This window comes from Rhea americana, unplaced genomic scaffold, assembly GCF_003343005.1.
Source record: "Rhea americana isolate MKP2758 unplaced genomic scaffold, rheAme1 scaffold_69, whole genome shotgun sequence".
Classification (NCBI taxonomy): Eukaryota; Metazoa; Chordata; class Aves; order Rheiformes; family Rheidae; genus Rhea; species Rhea americana.
Window position 1 is genome coordinate 2,050,734 of NW_028186856.1, and position 13,904 is coordinate 2,064,637.

At 34.5% G+C, this 13,904-nt stretch overlaps 1 protein-coding gene across 1 annotated transcript in view; it reads left to right on the top strand.

Moving 5' to 3' along the window:
• The window catches only part of CFAP54 (cilia and flagella associated protein 54), a 120,729-nt gene that overhangs the window by 80,042 nt on the left and 26,783 nt on the right, over positions 1-13,904 (top strand). Inside the window, exons 47-52 of the mRNA XM_085321225.1 lie at positions 598-684; positions 1,626-1,748; positions 6,010-6,063; positions 7,444-7,660; positions 8,002-8,096; positions 9,905-10,074. Coding sequence (XP_085177351.1) covers positions 598-684; positions 1,626-1,748; positions 6,010-6,063; positions 7,444-7,660; positions 8,002-8,096; positions 9,905-10,074 — 746 coding nt within the window. The remainder of the gene's footprint in view (positions 1-597; positions 685-1,625; positions 1,749-6,009; positions 6,064-7,443; positions 7,661-8,001; positions 8,097-9,904; positions 10,075-13,904) is intronic.

The window sequence follows — 13,904 nt, forward strand, 5'->3', positions numbered from 1 at the left end:
TCCTTTTTTTAAAGGAGATTTTTTTAAAAGATCAATGTAACAGTAAATGAAGTGTATGGTATACTTTACTAAAATTCATTTCTCAAATGTTTTTTGTTAGTTACCCTTACAAAAACACTCACATTGAAATCAATGCAGTTAAACTTGTTAATAAACCTCATCAGCATCCACTGCATTTTACAATTGGTATCATTTCTGCTAGACATTTGCTAAACTTGTTTTTATTGAGTTTATTTTATAAAGTTCATGCAAGTCTATTTTCCTTYTACTATTATTGAAAAATTTTTGGCATTAAAATATAGACATTTTTAGAAATTCCTTGTATCAACATCTTTCCAGTAGACATATATACCAGTAGGATGGTAAACAAAATTGAACCAAGAGGATAATTTGGGGAAAACTTTACATTCTACTTTCTGAATCGTGTTAAGATAACACTGAAGAATTAGAGGGTAGCTTTAGCCAGCTGAAGAACGTTGTAAGATATTCATCCTTCTAGAGCATAAGAGAAGTTATGGTAGGTATACTTGTGACATATAATTGCAATATACATGTAATTATATACATTATGACTAGATCACCTATATTTTCCTGCAGATCTTACCACTGTTCACATTGTATGACTATTTTGTTTCTGAGATTTGTCGGGACCCAGCTAAATGTATTGAAGGAAGAATCTTCAAGGTAATCAAAGAAACTTTCTGATTAACACAGCACATTGTATTTGAAATAAGCTTTTCATTTTTTTTGTTAAATGTAATTGATCTAATATTTCTTCATGTGTATATCCCTACTATGAAATGCAAAAGAAATGCTATGAAGTTCAACGGTTGCTCAGTGTTTCTCAGCTCAATGGACTCTAGAGTAGGACTACTTTGTAAATATTATTTACAGTCTCAATTTTAGTAATGAGTTTTTTAGTTCTATTGTTAATGTTTGCAGAGACTGTTAAATACTTCCATCATATATTTTTATTCTCCATTTAACAAGCATTCTCTTTAAAAATGTGATCATAAGATTTTCTCTTTCAGATTCAAACTTTTTAACTTGGCACTTTTTCTCTTGTTCCTCTGGTCTATTAAATATTTTCTTAAGTACAGAATACAAATAATTTTTGTATTGTAATATTCACTTCCCTRTTTGTTACCAGTATCATGATGGTAYCATTTTTAATCCTATGTGATTTTTTAAAGGAATGTAATTGTAGTGAGAGTTGAAGATTATTTTAGGATTTAGATATTTTCAGGAAATGCTGATATGGGTTAGGGAAACTGGGTAAGTAAACAGATACTGACAAAGGGCTGATCTTAAAAAATGATGAAAAAAACATGTTCTTCAAAAACTTGTTCTAACAAAGAAAATAATTCATTTAGTTAGAGATTGGAGTGAAAATTGAAGATCAGTCCTGTATCAATATGTGTTTACACATCCAATTTTTAAAGGTGAATGACCTATTTTTTACATTTCATTTATTTAGTTAAAAAACATAATAAATTTCTTTCCATTTAATAATATGCAATTCAATWGCCAAACCTACTTGACAATTATCTATTAATACATTTTATTTTGAGCAAAAAGAATAACTGAAAATAATTCAAATCAAAGCATCTCTTATTTTTTCATAGATTAAAGTACTTACAGATATAGGATTCTTTACGGAGGCCTTTCATGAACTGTCTTTGCTTAATTGTGGCGAAAGAATTCCATGGAAAATACCTGCAGGCTATAGGCCAATTGAGCAAAAGAAGGTAAAAGAAGATTACAAAACTGTAACATTGAAYTGTAGCACTTGATTCCCTTCATGAAACTGCAAATATTCCAAATGTGAAAGTCATTACATAGCGTTAAAAATTCCTACATTTCTTGTCTTTTTTAATAGGCAGATTAAATAGTAGATGTTGAATGAGATGAATTTCTCTCACTGAATAGCAAAAAAAAAAGAAGTTTTGAAAATCTTTGTGAAATAGATGCTATCTATTCTATACAATGAGTGACACAGATACAAGTATTGAAAAAAAGTGTGATTTCATATTTAGACATAGAAAGTAATGATAGAATCCTAACTCGATTTAAATGAACACAAAATTCCCACTGACATCAGTGGTTTCTTCTTTTCTTATAACATATATATACACCTAATTTATAGATACATACATTTTACGTGRTTGTGTATATGCTTTATATGGTTTACATACTTTTTAATATATTTGTATGCAATATATAAAATAATTGTAATGCATAGAATGTATACATTTATGTTGGCATTACTTGATTTTGTAATATTTTAGATTGCAATCAATAATCTTTATATATAGTCTCAGATAAGGAGCATGTGTTAGTATATGTARTTTTATATATATAGCATTATAATCTGGTGTTCAGATCTTATGCTCTGAGTCCTCCTGTTGTTTGTTAGTTGGGAATTAGAATAATCACAGAATCACAGAATGGTTGAGGTTGGAAGGGACCTCTGAAGCTCATGTAGTCCAACCTATCTGCTCAAGTAAGGTTACCTTTTTTTTTTTTTTWAAACATCACCASGGRTGGAGACTCCRCAACTCYCCTAGGCAACCTGCTCCGGTACTCAGTAACTCCCAAAGGCTGGGACCGAGGGTGGGATTGTGGAAGAGTAAATAATGTTTTGTCTGTTTAGAAAGAAAAGCCTAATACATAATCATGTGTTGTTACCAAATGTGTGTCTCATTTTTCAAATGTATATATTTGGTTTTGCTACTGTACAACATAAAAAGCTAGTTCCTTTAAGAAGGATGTGGTGTGTTTCAGAAGACAAATGTAGGTTTCTGTACTGTGTATGTCCCTGTGCTCTGATATTTTTTTAGTAATGACAACTATATGGTTTACTTTGTCAAATGTACAAAGTTTTTTGGATTCTAATTTTAATTATACTGACTTACTGATACTAATGTTTTRGGAGGATATGGAGTTTTCAGTCAGGTCAGTTCCACTGACTCTGTGGTCTCAAATCCACTTGGTCGTTGGTGTATGTCACAGGGGAATTTAGGGTTAGTGTAGCCAAAACAGCTGAACCTGCACCACTCAATGACATGAATTTTAGATTTTATTTACTAAGCAGAATGGATGTAGCAGGAASATAGTGATGTCTTTTCTGCCACACAGACTCTGTGCAGAACAGAGTAATCATGGCCCTGTGCAGCTGGAACCAGCACCATGGATCTGGGGGAACCAGACACTTGCTCAAGCTGCTCAACATGTCCAAGTCCTGGCCTGTGGTGTGCCCTTTACATATAGTGCTTCCAAGTGGATGCTGGTTGACGTATTCTACACAAGGGCTGTTGTTTTCCCAGTTTATTGCTTTCTAACTTAGATAGTCAAGTCAATAACCTTGGCGCCTGAGGATGCAGCAAGGGCAAGCTGCTCTCTCGGGGCTGGGGAACAAGAGTCAAGTAGGATCCTAGGGTCACCAGGGCAGGGGCATCCCCAGCCAGGGCTCTGTCCCATCATCCCTGAGTGAGGCAAACAAGGCAGGACCCAATGTGATAGTCCAGTTCAACCAAGAGTCTAGGCCATCAGGCAAGTCTGTAGTGATCTGGTAGGTCTGCAATCAGGCAGGTCCAAGGTCAAGTTCAGAATCAAAGTCAACAATTCAGGATTATGGCTGGTGAAGGTAACCAGGGTGAGGCACAGCCCAGTGAGGGCCAGGCAGGCCCATAATGTTTGAACAGATCTGTGGTCAAGCCAGGAAGTCAGTCTGCCSGTTGGGTCTGGATCAAGAGGGTCCATGGCCAGGCACGAGCATGGCTGTGATAGAGCTGGAGGCAGGCATGGCTACGACATCACTGGACAGCGACTGACTGCCCTGGGCTGGGCTGAAATGGGATCCTGGGTCTGGACAGAGGTGAGGGGAGGCCCTGAGGAGCTTGGTCATGGCTAATTAYGTGTGATAGTGCCCTCAGTACCCTGACACTCTTGGCTAATTAGTTTGACTTTCTCAATATCTAAAGCCAATTAATGATCTTACCTGGGTCACTGAAGTATTACAAGGATGTAAAGCTCTTTGTTTCTTTCCTAGGTGCATATCTAAATCACTTGTGCAGGGCAGACACAGTCTAGACCTTTTGGGAAGGCCTCTGCCAAGACTATTATCTGTCCTTTCCTTGCTTTCCCAGCACATCCCAGAGTCATGTAGTGAGTTAGAGCTGGACAGACGTAGTCAAGGTCTCACTTATCTGGGTGATGCGTTTAGATAGGCTTCCACAGCAAAGTACTTGTGCTAGCACTAGGGAGCCTGAACATGTGATAGAAGAACGATGGAGAGTGTACGGCCACCTCTTTTTGATAACTGCATGGATTTCCCTTGATTGTTCAATCACACCCTGTAGATGCAGTAAGATAATATGTCTAATGTAAGGGTAATTACAGGCTGATGAAGAAAGGGGAATTCCTAATCCACCTCCATGATTTCACATTTGGTTCCCCTACCCTGTATTGTACACAGTGAAGCAGAAACTGCAGAGCAGATGGAGTTTAAGGAGCTGATTTGAAATGAAATTAACCCACAATCTGAGCTTGAGTTTCCAGCTGGTCAGCAGCAGCCTGACTGACCTTACCCTGCAGCCTTACAATRRCTGGAACCAGCACAGAGTGGCAGARGTTTGTGGCTGGKAACAAGGYTATCTTTTCTGGCAGTAGCCAACCAGTCAAAATCTAAGCTAATTAACAGGGGAAGTGATTGCTGTTAAATTTGTAATATAATGTCAACTGCCTACATTAAAAAAAATAACAGAAACATGGACAAACGTTCCTCCCAGAATAGCCTCTAGTRCTACTATGTTCTAAATGAAACATGAACTTAAAAAAGTTAAAATAAAAATATTTAGCAAGAAGGTTGATCTATTTAACTTGGTAATGACATTTTTGTATTAGCAGCTTGGGAAGATRTGAAGCTGAAGTCTGGTGTTTTTCCTTAGAGCACTAGCTATATTACATCCTCACTAGTTTGAGCCATAAATMGTTATCAGCACCCTCTCTGGAAGTGATTCTGCAAAGCTGCTCTGTTCATGGTCACATTAAGGAATGTATTTAATCCCTACTCATGCAGTTAAAATACATGTTTTAGTGTTTTCCTTAATTTATTTATTTTGAAGAGCTTGTGGAGTTAGGCTGACATACAATGTTTAATATTGTCACCTGTTTTTTTCTGACTCTAGGTTAATAGATAGGTGCTTGGATGACTAGCACAGGCGGTACTGTGTTAGGGCTTAGGTTAGGATGTAAAGCATGTAGAAGCTAAGGGCTTGCTGGATTTCTGTGCAGTTCCTRGAGTAAGGAGAAGGCCTCAATGTTCCTGGGAATGACAGAGGTGGTTCAGGGTAAGAGTTAATAAATGTTAAGCCCAACGAAGCCTTGTAATAGCTGCTTGTAGAGCTGTCAGTTAGTTAGGATGAGTTAGGATCTGCAGAGTCAGGATGAGGGCAATGATCTTTACCTCTGCCTTTTCCTTCCCCTCAGTATACCAATCTACCTGTGAAAAGGTAAAGGACTTTTGGGCAAGGGCTGAAATTACAGTTAGAGTTCAGAAAATTGAAGCACATACAAGCCAAGAAGTAGCTGTTGTTTTTCAAGCCCACAAGGGGCAATTGAGCCAGGAGTTAAGTTTGGGATTCAGAAATGTAAATAATATAGAAGGCAAGTGATACACGTTGTCTGTAGAGCTCAYAGAATTTGCACGAGTACTTTTGTTGGTTTACATCTTCTGCCTTTTTTTTCCCTTGCTTCACATTGAAGTGTCCCAGGGAATGGCATAGGAGATATAGGGATAGGTCTAGGTTTAGGTCTAGGGTTCAGAAATGAAAAGACCGTGGAGGCCACATAATTGCTGGTATTTTTAGAGCTCTCAAAATGTATCATAAATGCACTACGCTTGTCCACTGCTCTGTTAACTCACTTRTTTCATTTTATGCTCATATTATAACATATATAATAATACATACATACATAATAATATTTGGGGGTTTGTCTCTTTTACAGGCCTTTCAGCAATTTGACTCCTCAAAATCTCTCCTGACTGTTACAAATTTACAGGTAAGAAAAAATAACCCCAATTTTCTGAAAGAGCTAAAATTTTAATGCTGGACATAAGTATTTATCTATCTGACATCCATTAGATATTTGGTTCAGAAAATATACTTGTTATTGGTAAAAAAAAGAGTAAATAGAAAACATACATTCTCAAMTGTATTTCCTTTACCATTTCATAAATTTTCAATATTATGGCTTACCATTGCTTCTGCAAATGGAGAAGTACTATTATCACCGTTTTTCAGATGGGAAAGCTAATGTGTGCAAACATGTGATTTGTCCGAGCAAAGCATGCTAGTAAACTTAAGTTTCATCATGCTATGAATGAAATAGTCTGGCATTTATCTGTCATGCTTAAAACACCAAGCACTCCATCTAGCCTTATTATTTCTATGAGCCAGAGCTGTCTTCATAGGTTTGTCCTAATTCAAACTGAGACTGAAGTCCATTTTTGAAAAAAGAATCTGTAAACCAGCTAATAAGTAGCCAATTGACGTTTTAGTTAATTGCACGTTCCTCAATTACTTCTTTTTTGTTTTTCATTTTTAATCTTTACCTCTTGCTTTGTGAGAGATCCATTAAAACAGTAGGAGTAAATGTTAGTAGAATATRTATAAGAAACTATATCATACAAACAAATTGATARATCAKAAAACAACTCCACWTATTTTCTCTGCTCTCATCTCTTCATTTACAGTAAGCTTGTATGTCTCTTACAACAGCTAATACTAGAAAACAGAAGTGAGATTTCTATTTTGACAGCTTTTGATCATTAACACAGGTGTTTTAACTTGTTTCAGGCTTATTTTGAAGTTGTTTTATTTGAGCTTGTGATTTCAACAGACATGATTTTACAAAGTGATTTAAACTTATTAATATAAAGTGAGAATATTAAACTCAGGATAAAAGAGGAACGGAATAATAATTATTGAGAAGATTATGTGAAATATGCTAGAATGGTGTGACAGAAGAGTTTTTCTCCTTCCTAATCTTCCTAGTTAGGGTCAATTGTAGAAACAGAATTTGTTTTGAATTGGGGTTTCTGAATTAATGATTTAGCTGCCTGCTTTTTTTGGCCATCTTAGCTCCAAAAGCACTATAGATAATGCAAAAAAACTAAAACCCATACAGGAATAGCTCTAATATCATAGGTGACTATGATATGGGAAGACTGATTTCTGAGGCTCTAACAAGTGCTACTAGGGGCTGAAATAGGTTTGGAAGGGAAAASAGAAACTCTGCCATAATGACTAAGGGCATATTACTAATATGTGTCATATTTATTGTATGTTAATAAACATCATTATTAATAGAAGCAGAATATGCTTTGAACAGCAATAGTGTAAAATATATCATTTCAAACTAATTCCAACTTTGTTGTAGGTTCTAGAAGATATATTTAACTGGAGTCTGTCTTTAGCAATGGTTCCACTGTGCAATCAACAAATTATGAATAAGTTAACCTTAGCCAAAATGCATTTCATCATTTCCCTTTCTGCCACAATAAATAATATACCTGAAAAAGTGGAAAAAAACATATATTCTATTGATAACAGAAGCCTGAGAAAGCCAAGAAGAGCTATGGCATCAAATACAAAAGGTAATTTATAAGGGTGGTAAAAAAGTGAGTTTATTCTGCAACTCATTTAAAGTGTAGGTTTTCACTTTTAACAACTGTACATGCACTAAATTGTCATACTTTAAACAATATTCATATTAATGTTGCTGAAAAAATCAGTCATTATTGGAAAAAACATTAAGATTTTTCCAATTTTTTTTTGCTAATATCTCAAATTGGAGCTGTCTTCTGTTCTTGCTTACTTATTTTAGTACTGAGTCTTAAAGATAAAAGAGAGAAAAAAGATATATGTTCTTCAAATTCTGGAAATGTATTGATTCTGCTTCTGTTATCTGAAATTTCTCTTGAAATGTATTTGACAGTCAATGCTAATACGAATTCAAGAAAACGGGAACCAAGAGGCACATTGGTGCAGCTAGTTGACTGTAAAGGTGAATTAAACATGGCCATGCTGAAGGTAATCTTGTTTAGGAAAAATGGTTTAAGAAACTGGTGACTGTTCTGAAATATGGCAAATGTTTTCAATATAATAGAAATTACGATAGGAGGATGGCATGAATAAAGGGACTAGAAAATTCTGTTTCTAATCTGATTCTAATCTTACTAGGCATAGATGAAGTCTTAGTGGTTCAGTGCACTTTTTCAAATACTTCTAGTGGTTAGTCTAGTTTATGCTGTAATTAATATCAATGTGGTATTGTCACAAACAGATGTCAATATGACTGTTTCAATAAGGATAAAAACTGAATGAGATTTGAAGAATAAAATCATCTGCCTTCAGAGATGACCCTGGTAGAACAATTCAGAGAGACGGTTGGGGCAGTATGCTCTACAATTAAGTAGAAATGAATTCTGTACCATATCCAAAATGTTTTATGAGCAAATCATTCTATTAGTTTGTACTACACCTTGAAAAAAATTGCATCATCAAGGTTATGGTTAAGTAAAAGAGATAATGGTAACATTTTCACAGAAGAATACTGAACACTGACATACTTTTACAGTAAATGCCACCTACTTGAATGCAGCCAACGTAGTGGAAAAAATAAAGAGAAGAGTAATAAGCGAGGAAAAAAAAATCCATTTTATTTATTAGTTGTTTCCAATTTTTCATCCTCTTCTTTCTGATACTTTTCTTTGGGAAAAGCATACCACAGCTTACTAGCTTGTTTGATATATTTAAGTTTTGCTTAAAATTTAAACTTCCTGCTTGACCATTTCACATCAGGATAAGCTAAAAATTGAGGGCATATTCTTCTTTCTTGAGGGCTTCCACTTTGGAAATATCTAGTTCTGGCCACTGTTACAGATAGGATAATGTACAAAATACATCTGGAGAAATGGGGAATGAATTTTATGCCACAGACTAGAAAGTTTTGGTGTAGCATGAAAATAACTGAAGTAGAAATGTTAAATTAATTTGAATAGAGCTCTTTGTAAGAAGGATAATATATCCTGGGGGACTGTGCTGCTCGACACCCTGGCTTTAGGAGTTGGACTAGATGATCTCCAGAGGTCGCTTCCAACCCTCAACTATTCTGTGGTTCTGTGATTCTGTGTGATATTTCTAAAACTTCTGGTTTTTCTTTACCATTCTGTTCTTTTAAGAGCTCTGAAATTCATTGAAGAAACTGGCCAAAACAAACCTTTGAATTCTTTTTAAATTCTGCTGAAAGTTCCATAACTGAGCTTTTATTTAAAGTGAACTTTCTTTTGGATATGCTTTGGCTTTCTCAGATTCTTGCAGCCTTGTTTGTTAGAGAGACTGTAAGTTATGGTTGAACGTGAAATGAGCAACTGCAAATGGATACACTCTGCACCCAAGTATTCTGTCAAAATATAGTTAGAAGATAATATAACACTTGTAGCATCTTTCATATTGTATTTTATTATTTTATTATTTAAATTGCTAAGTATAATAAAAAGTATAAAGTTATCAAGTATAGCTATAAGAAAGGTGAGAATGAAAAATTATTGAGTAATATTGCTAAGCCTTAGAATACTCTTTTTCAATGTATAATGTAGCTAAGCATAAACTACAACAGTAAAAGCACAGTAAAGACATTGGTAGTATCAACATGTTGAACTTATAAACCTCCAAAAATCAAAATGATCTCTCCACCACCACTACTTATAGAGAAGGCATATTGTATTCAAGCTGATTGATTTCAAGATGTGGTGGTAGTAGTGCATAACAGACTATAATACCTTTTAAGAAATTTTCCTTTATTTTTTGAAATCATGTGATGCTATATTCTTCTGTAGGGGATTTTACTGACAGAAGCTGAAGAAAATCTTAAGTGTCTTGTGCAGTACATACAGAACAAATATGATGGGAAGATTTCCTGGTGTTCTGCTGAAGAATTAGAGGCTGTTATTGAGGCCAAGCTTCAACTTGCAGCTATTTCTCAGCAAAGGCATCAAGCAGCTTTCAGGTAAATAATACTGTGAGCAATTGTACATTGTAAAGCTTGAAATATAGAAGATACAAAAACCTATATAGAAATCTTTTCTTAGAATTCTTTGTGAGTACAAATTTACATAAATATTTTAACTCTTAGTAACCAACTTTAATAAATGCACAAACGTGTCCAGGAATGTGAATTATACAGGGATTTCTTTTTTATTATTGCTTTATCTTGCTTTTTAAAAAATCATTACTTACTGACCTGTGATTTTTTCTGCGAGGTACTTTTATGATGCTGTCTTACATGAGATCAAATTAAAACCAGCAAGATTTACTGTTTTATTAAAGTAAAAGTCTGGATGTGTTTGGTCATGCTTTTGTTATAACTTTAAAGTGTACAGCAGAGAGCACTCATCTTGTTATCTCTGCTTGCTGAATTCTACTTTGTTCTAAAATGCCCTGTGTTATTGTCCTTAAAGAGTATTTCCTCTTGATTTACTCATTGCTGTCAGATTGAAATGTTAATATTATATTTTATAATTTTTAAAAAGCATTGATATAGCTTTAATATATTAGAATAAATTTTATAAGAATATTAATGATAGAGTGTGGTATACTATTGTATTCATATGGGCTGCCAGATATTTCTTCTGAATTACCATTTCCAAATTCTGAGATTTTCTGAGGTTCTGAATTCCGTTGGAGGAACTTCATAAAATCACGATTGTGCTGTTCTTTGAATATATGGGGCATACACAAACATATAAGCTCTTTGCAGATGTTATTTTCAGAACATTATTTTGGTCTTTTATCTAGAATTATTTTCCTTATTATACCTGTAATATTAAATTGATTAGTATAAGAAGAATAATAGTTTTAACAACATTTTCTTTATTACTATTCAGCTCTTTTTAATCCATTTTTTATTAAATTGAAAATTTTTGAAAGGTAAAAATAGTTGTTAATTAGAGGTACAGCCTATAGAGGTGTAGTATTGTCAATTGTCAGATTAGATTGCGATTAGGAAGGATATAATCAGTGTTTTGTTACTTTTGTTAAATCTAGTCTGACTAGACCCACCAAAATTATTACAGTAAAGCATACATTTATATTAAGCACAAACCGAAAAGCAAAATTATTATTTGTTTTTGTTGGTATACTCTTATTGATTAAGACTGCTTGCACACTCTTACTGGTGAAGCAGTAGGTGATTTGGGTGGCGAATAGATGAGCTAGTCTCTAGGGKTTTTTTTTTGCCTTTTTACCTAATTAAAAAAGCTAAATGTTTTCTTCTATGTCAAATGCAAACTGGCCTCCTTCCTCCTCTTCCTGCCTGCTACCTTGAGAGAATAAATGAAGTTTCAATCAGATAGTATTTAGGTAGCAGAGTTCCTTTTTAGCTGCTATGCTACAGGAATATTAAAACAATTACAAGGATAGCAGCTGCACAGTGCTGTATAGACCAGTGAAACAAAAGCAGTAAAAGAGTCCTGCAGCATGGTCTTTCTTCTGCATTTTCTTTGTATTATTTTAAAAGGTAGAAGTTTCCTAAAAGTTCAGACATTAGGGCTATGATTATTTTATATACAGCTGGTAAGGTAATTAGTGAAGAAAGGGGAGTAACATCTTGCAGACTGCGTGGGGACATTTGTCATCATGAAATATTAATCCATTCTGGAGCTGTGAATGAGATTAATTTGCCAAAAATAAAGAGGAAACAACAGATCATTGAGCAGTAACTTCRTCATGTTTTTGAGTGCTATTTTGACTTTATAAAGCTCTCTAGTGGTGTCAGCTAAGGACCAGTACACAGGTTTATGCGATATTGTATGATGAAATCAAGGTTAGCTAGATACTAGACTCAGTAAATCTGTATTACTAGAAAGTTATGACTTCACCTTGTTAAAATGATTCCAGTATGTGAACTAGTTTTCAGTGCAGTGGCCAGGCATTTATATTCTAGTATGTTTTCTCACTTGRCTTATACCTTGTCTCAAACTGAAGAAACATTTTTTGTAGTATCAAGGGTTCCAATGGACGTCAAGCATTTTATGGATTATTTTTAGGGACTTGCAAATTTTTGATGTGTTTGTTATGGGCCTTATATATTGTGAGTGGTCAGGTAGCAGGAAAAAACAACAACCAACCAAGGGTTTCGATTCTTTTCCCCCCTATTTTGCAATTTTATTGCATTGCCATCCATGGAAACTGCTGATATATTTGCCTCAGATACAAATGAAGTATTCCTTCAGACAGCTGAATGTTTCCTGCCTGCCAGCCTAGAAATCAAACTTTGCATGATATTACAGAAATTCATCATTYTTTTCCTGTGGCGAAATGACTCAGTGGCGAAATTGTTATAGTCAGCTGTGCTTTCCAATTTTGATCATCTTGTCATTTTCTGATTTAGCTGATAAAAGGATGTGTGTTTTGTCAAAGGAAATGCATAGACACATCACTCTTGTTGACAGCAAAAGAAAGTTACAAAAATTTCATCAAGGGATTCTTCTACATTACGGCCTCTGTCCTGCAAAAAAATCATGCCTGAGAATAATTTTATTTATAGAAATAATTCTATTGATCTCAGTGAGATTACAGACATGGTGTCCATCCTAAGAATGTGAGATGTCTAATTATCCAAATATATGCTTGTCTCCTTATTTGAACACATTAGTTCTTAAAACTATGTATATATTTAAACATTTGGGCTTGTGGTCTACATTTTACTGGTGAAATTTATATATAAGCATGTAAGTAAAAGTGGCCTCTTTTTCAGAATTGCTTAGTGCTGAAGTTAACCGGAGACAATGGTGCTCAGGAAGTTAGGTTAATATTTCTTAAAAGCCTGTATCTGTGCTTTGGTGCTGCACCTTCTGCATCTTACCTGAGAAATGTTAGTCATAGYGTCTCAAACAGGGTTTTGAAAAATGTTAGTTTTTGCTGTAATTTTAATTCTGATGCCTTTTTTCAGAGGGAAAATGCCCCTTAATAAAAGGAAAGCAGATAGGATATTTCATTGTAATACCTTACTGCGTGTTTTRTTTTTATAAGCAAAGGGTTTTTTCATCTTTTCATTGTTAGAGAGAAGGTTATCATCAAATTCAACATTGATTTATTTTGGTTTTATTTTGTTGAATAAAACTGAGGTAAAGGGATGATGAAGGAGAGTCATAAGGATTAAATTCTGAGAGCTGAAAGGCAAGATATTAATGATTTTGGTTCTCATTACTTTGGGGTCTATTTGTGTTGAACTGATGTTATCCATCCAATTCTGCATCACGAAAACAACAAGCAGGACAGAATCGGAAATGGCAGGAATATTTTACCTACCCTCTTACCTCTGGAGGTTAATTATCCCATATGTAAAGATACATTGGCAGAATAATGTGAGTAGTTTTAGAGTAATGCAGCTCTTGTTCTGTCATTTTTGTATATAAATCAAGAACTTTGCCTGTAGGACAACTAATCTAGCACTTCTCAAAAGCAGTAAATTCACAGAGAACCTGAACCCATAAAGACCCTTTACATTACTCTGGCAGTGTGAAAAAGATTCAAGATGTCCATAAATTATGCTATTCTTTTACATCATAGCAGCCAGACCTATGTAAAGGGAGACTTCAGCATAGATTAGAATTTGAGTTATAAATTTTTAAACAATTAAATAAAAAAATTTTTACAGGTGAGCTAGGGGTGCTCTCAGATATTTTTACATCATTAGAAAGATATGTTTCAGTGGGTAGAGAATAAACAGTATTGCAAGAAAACCAAATGTTTTAGAAAAGAAGTAGGAAAGTAGACATTTACAAATGTAGGGAAAAATTCACAGATGGAAAACTGATACCCATGAGACATTAGCTC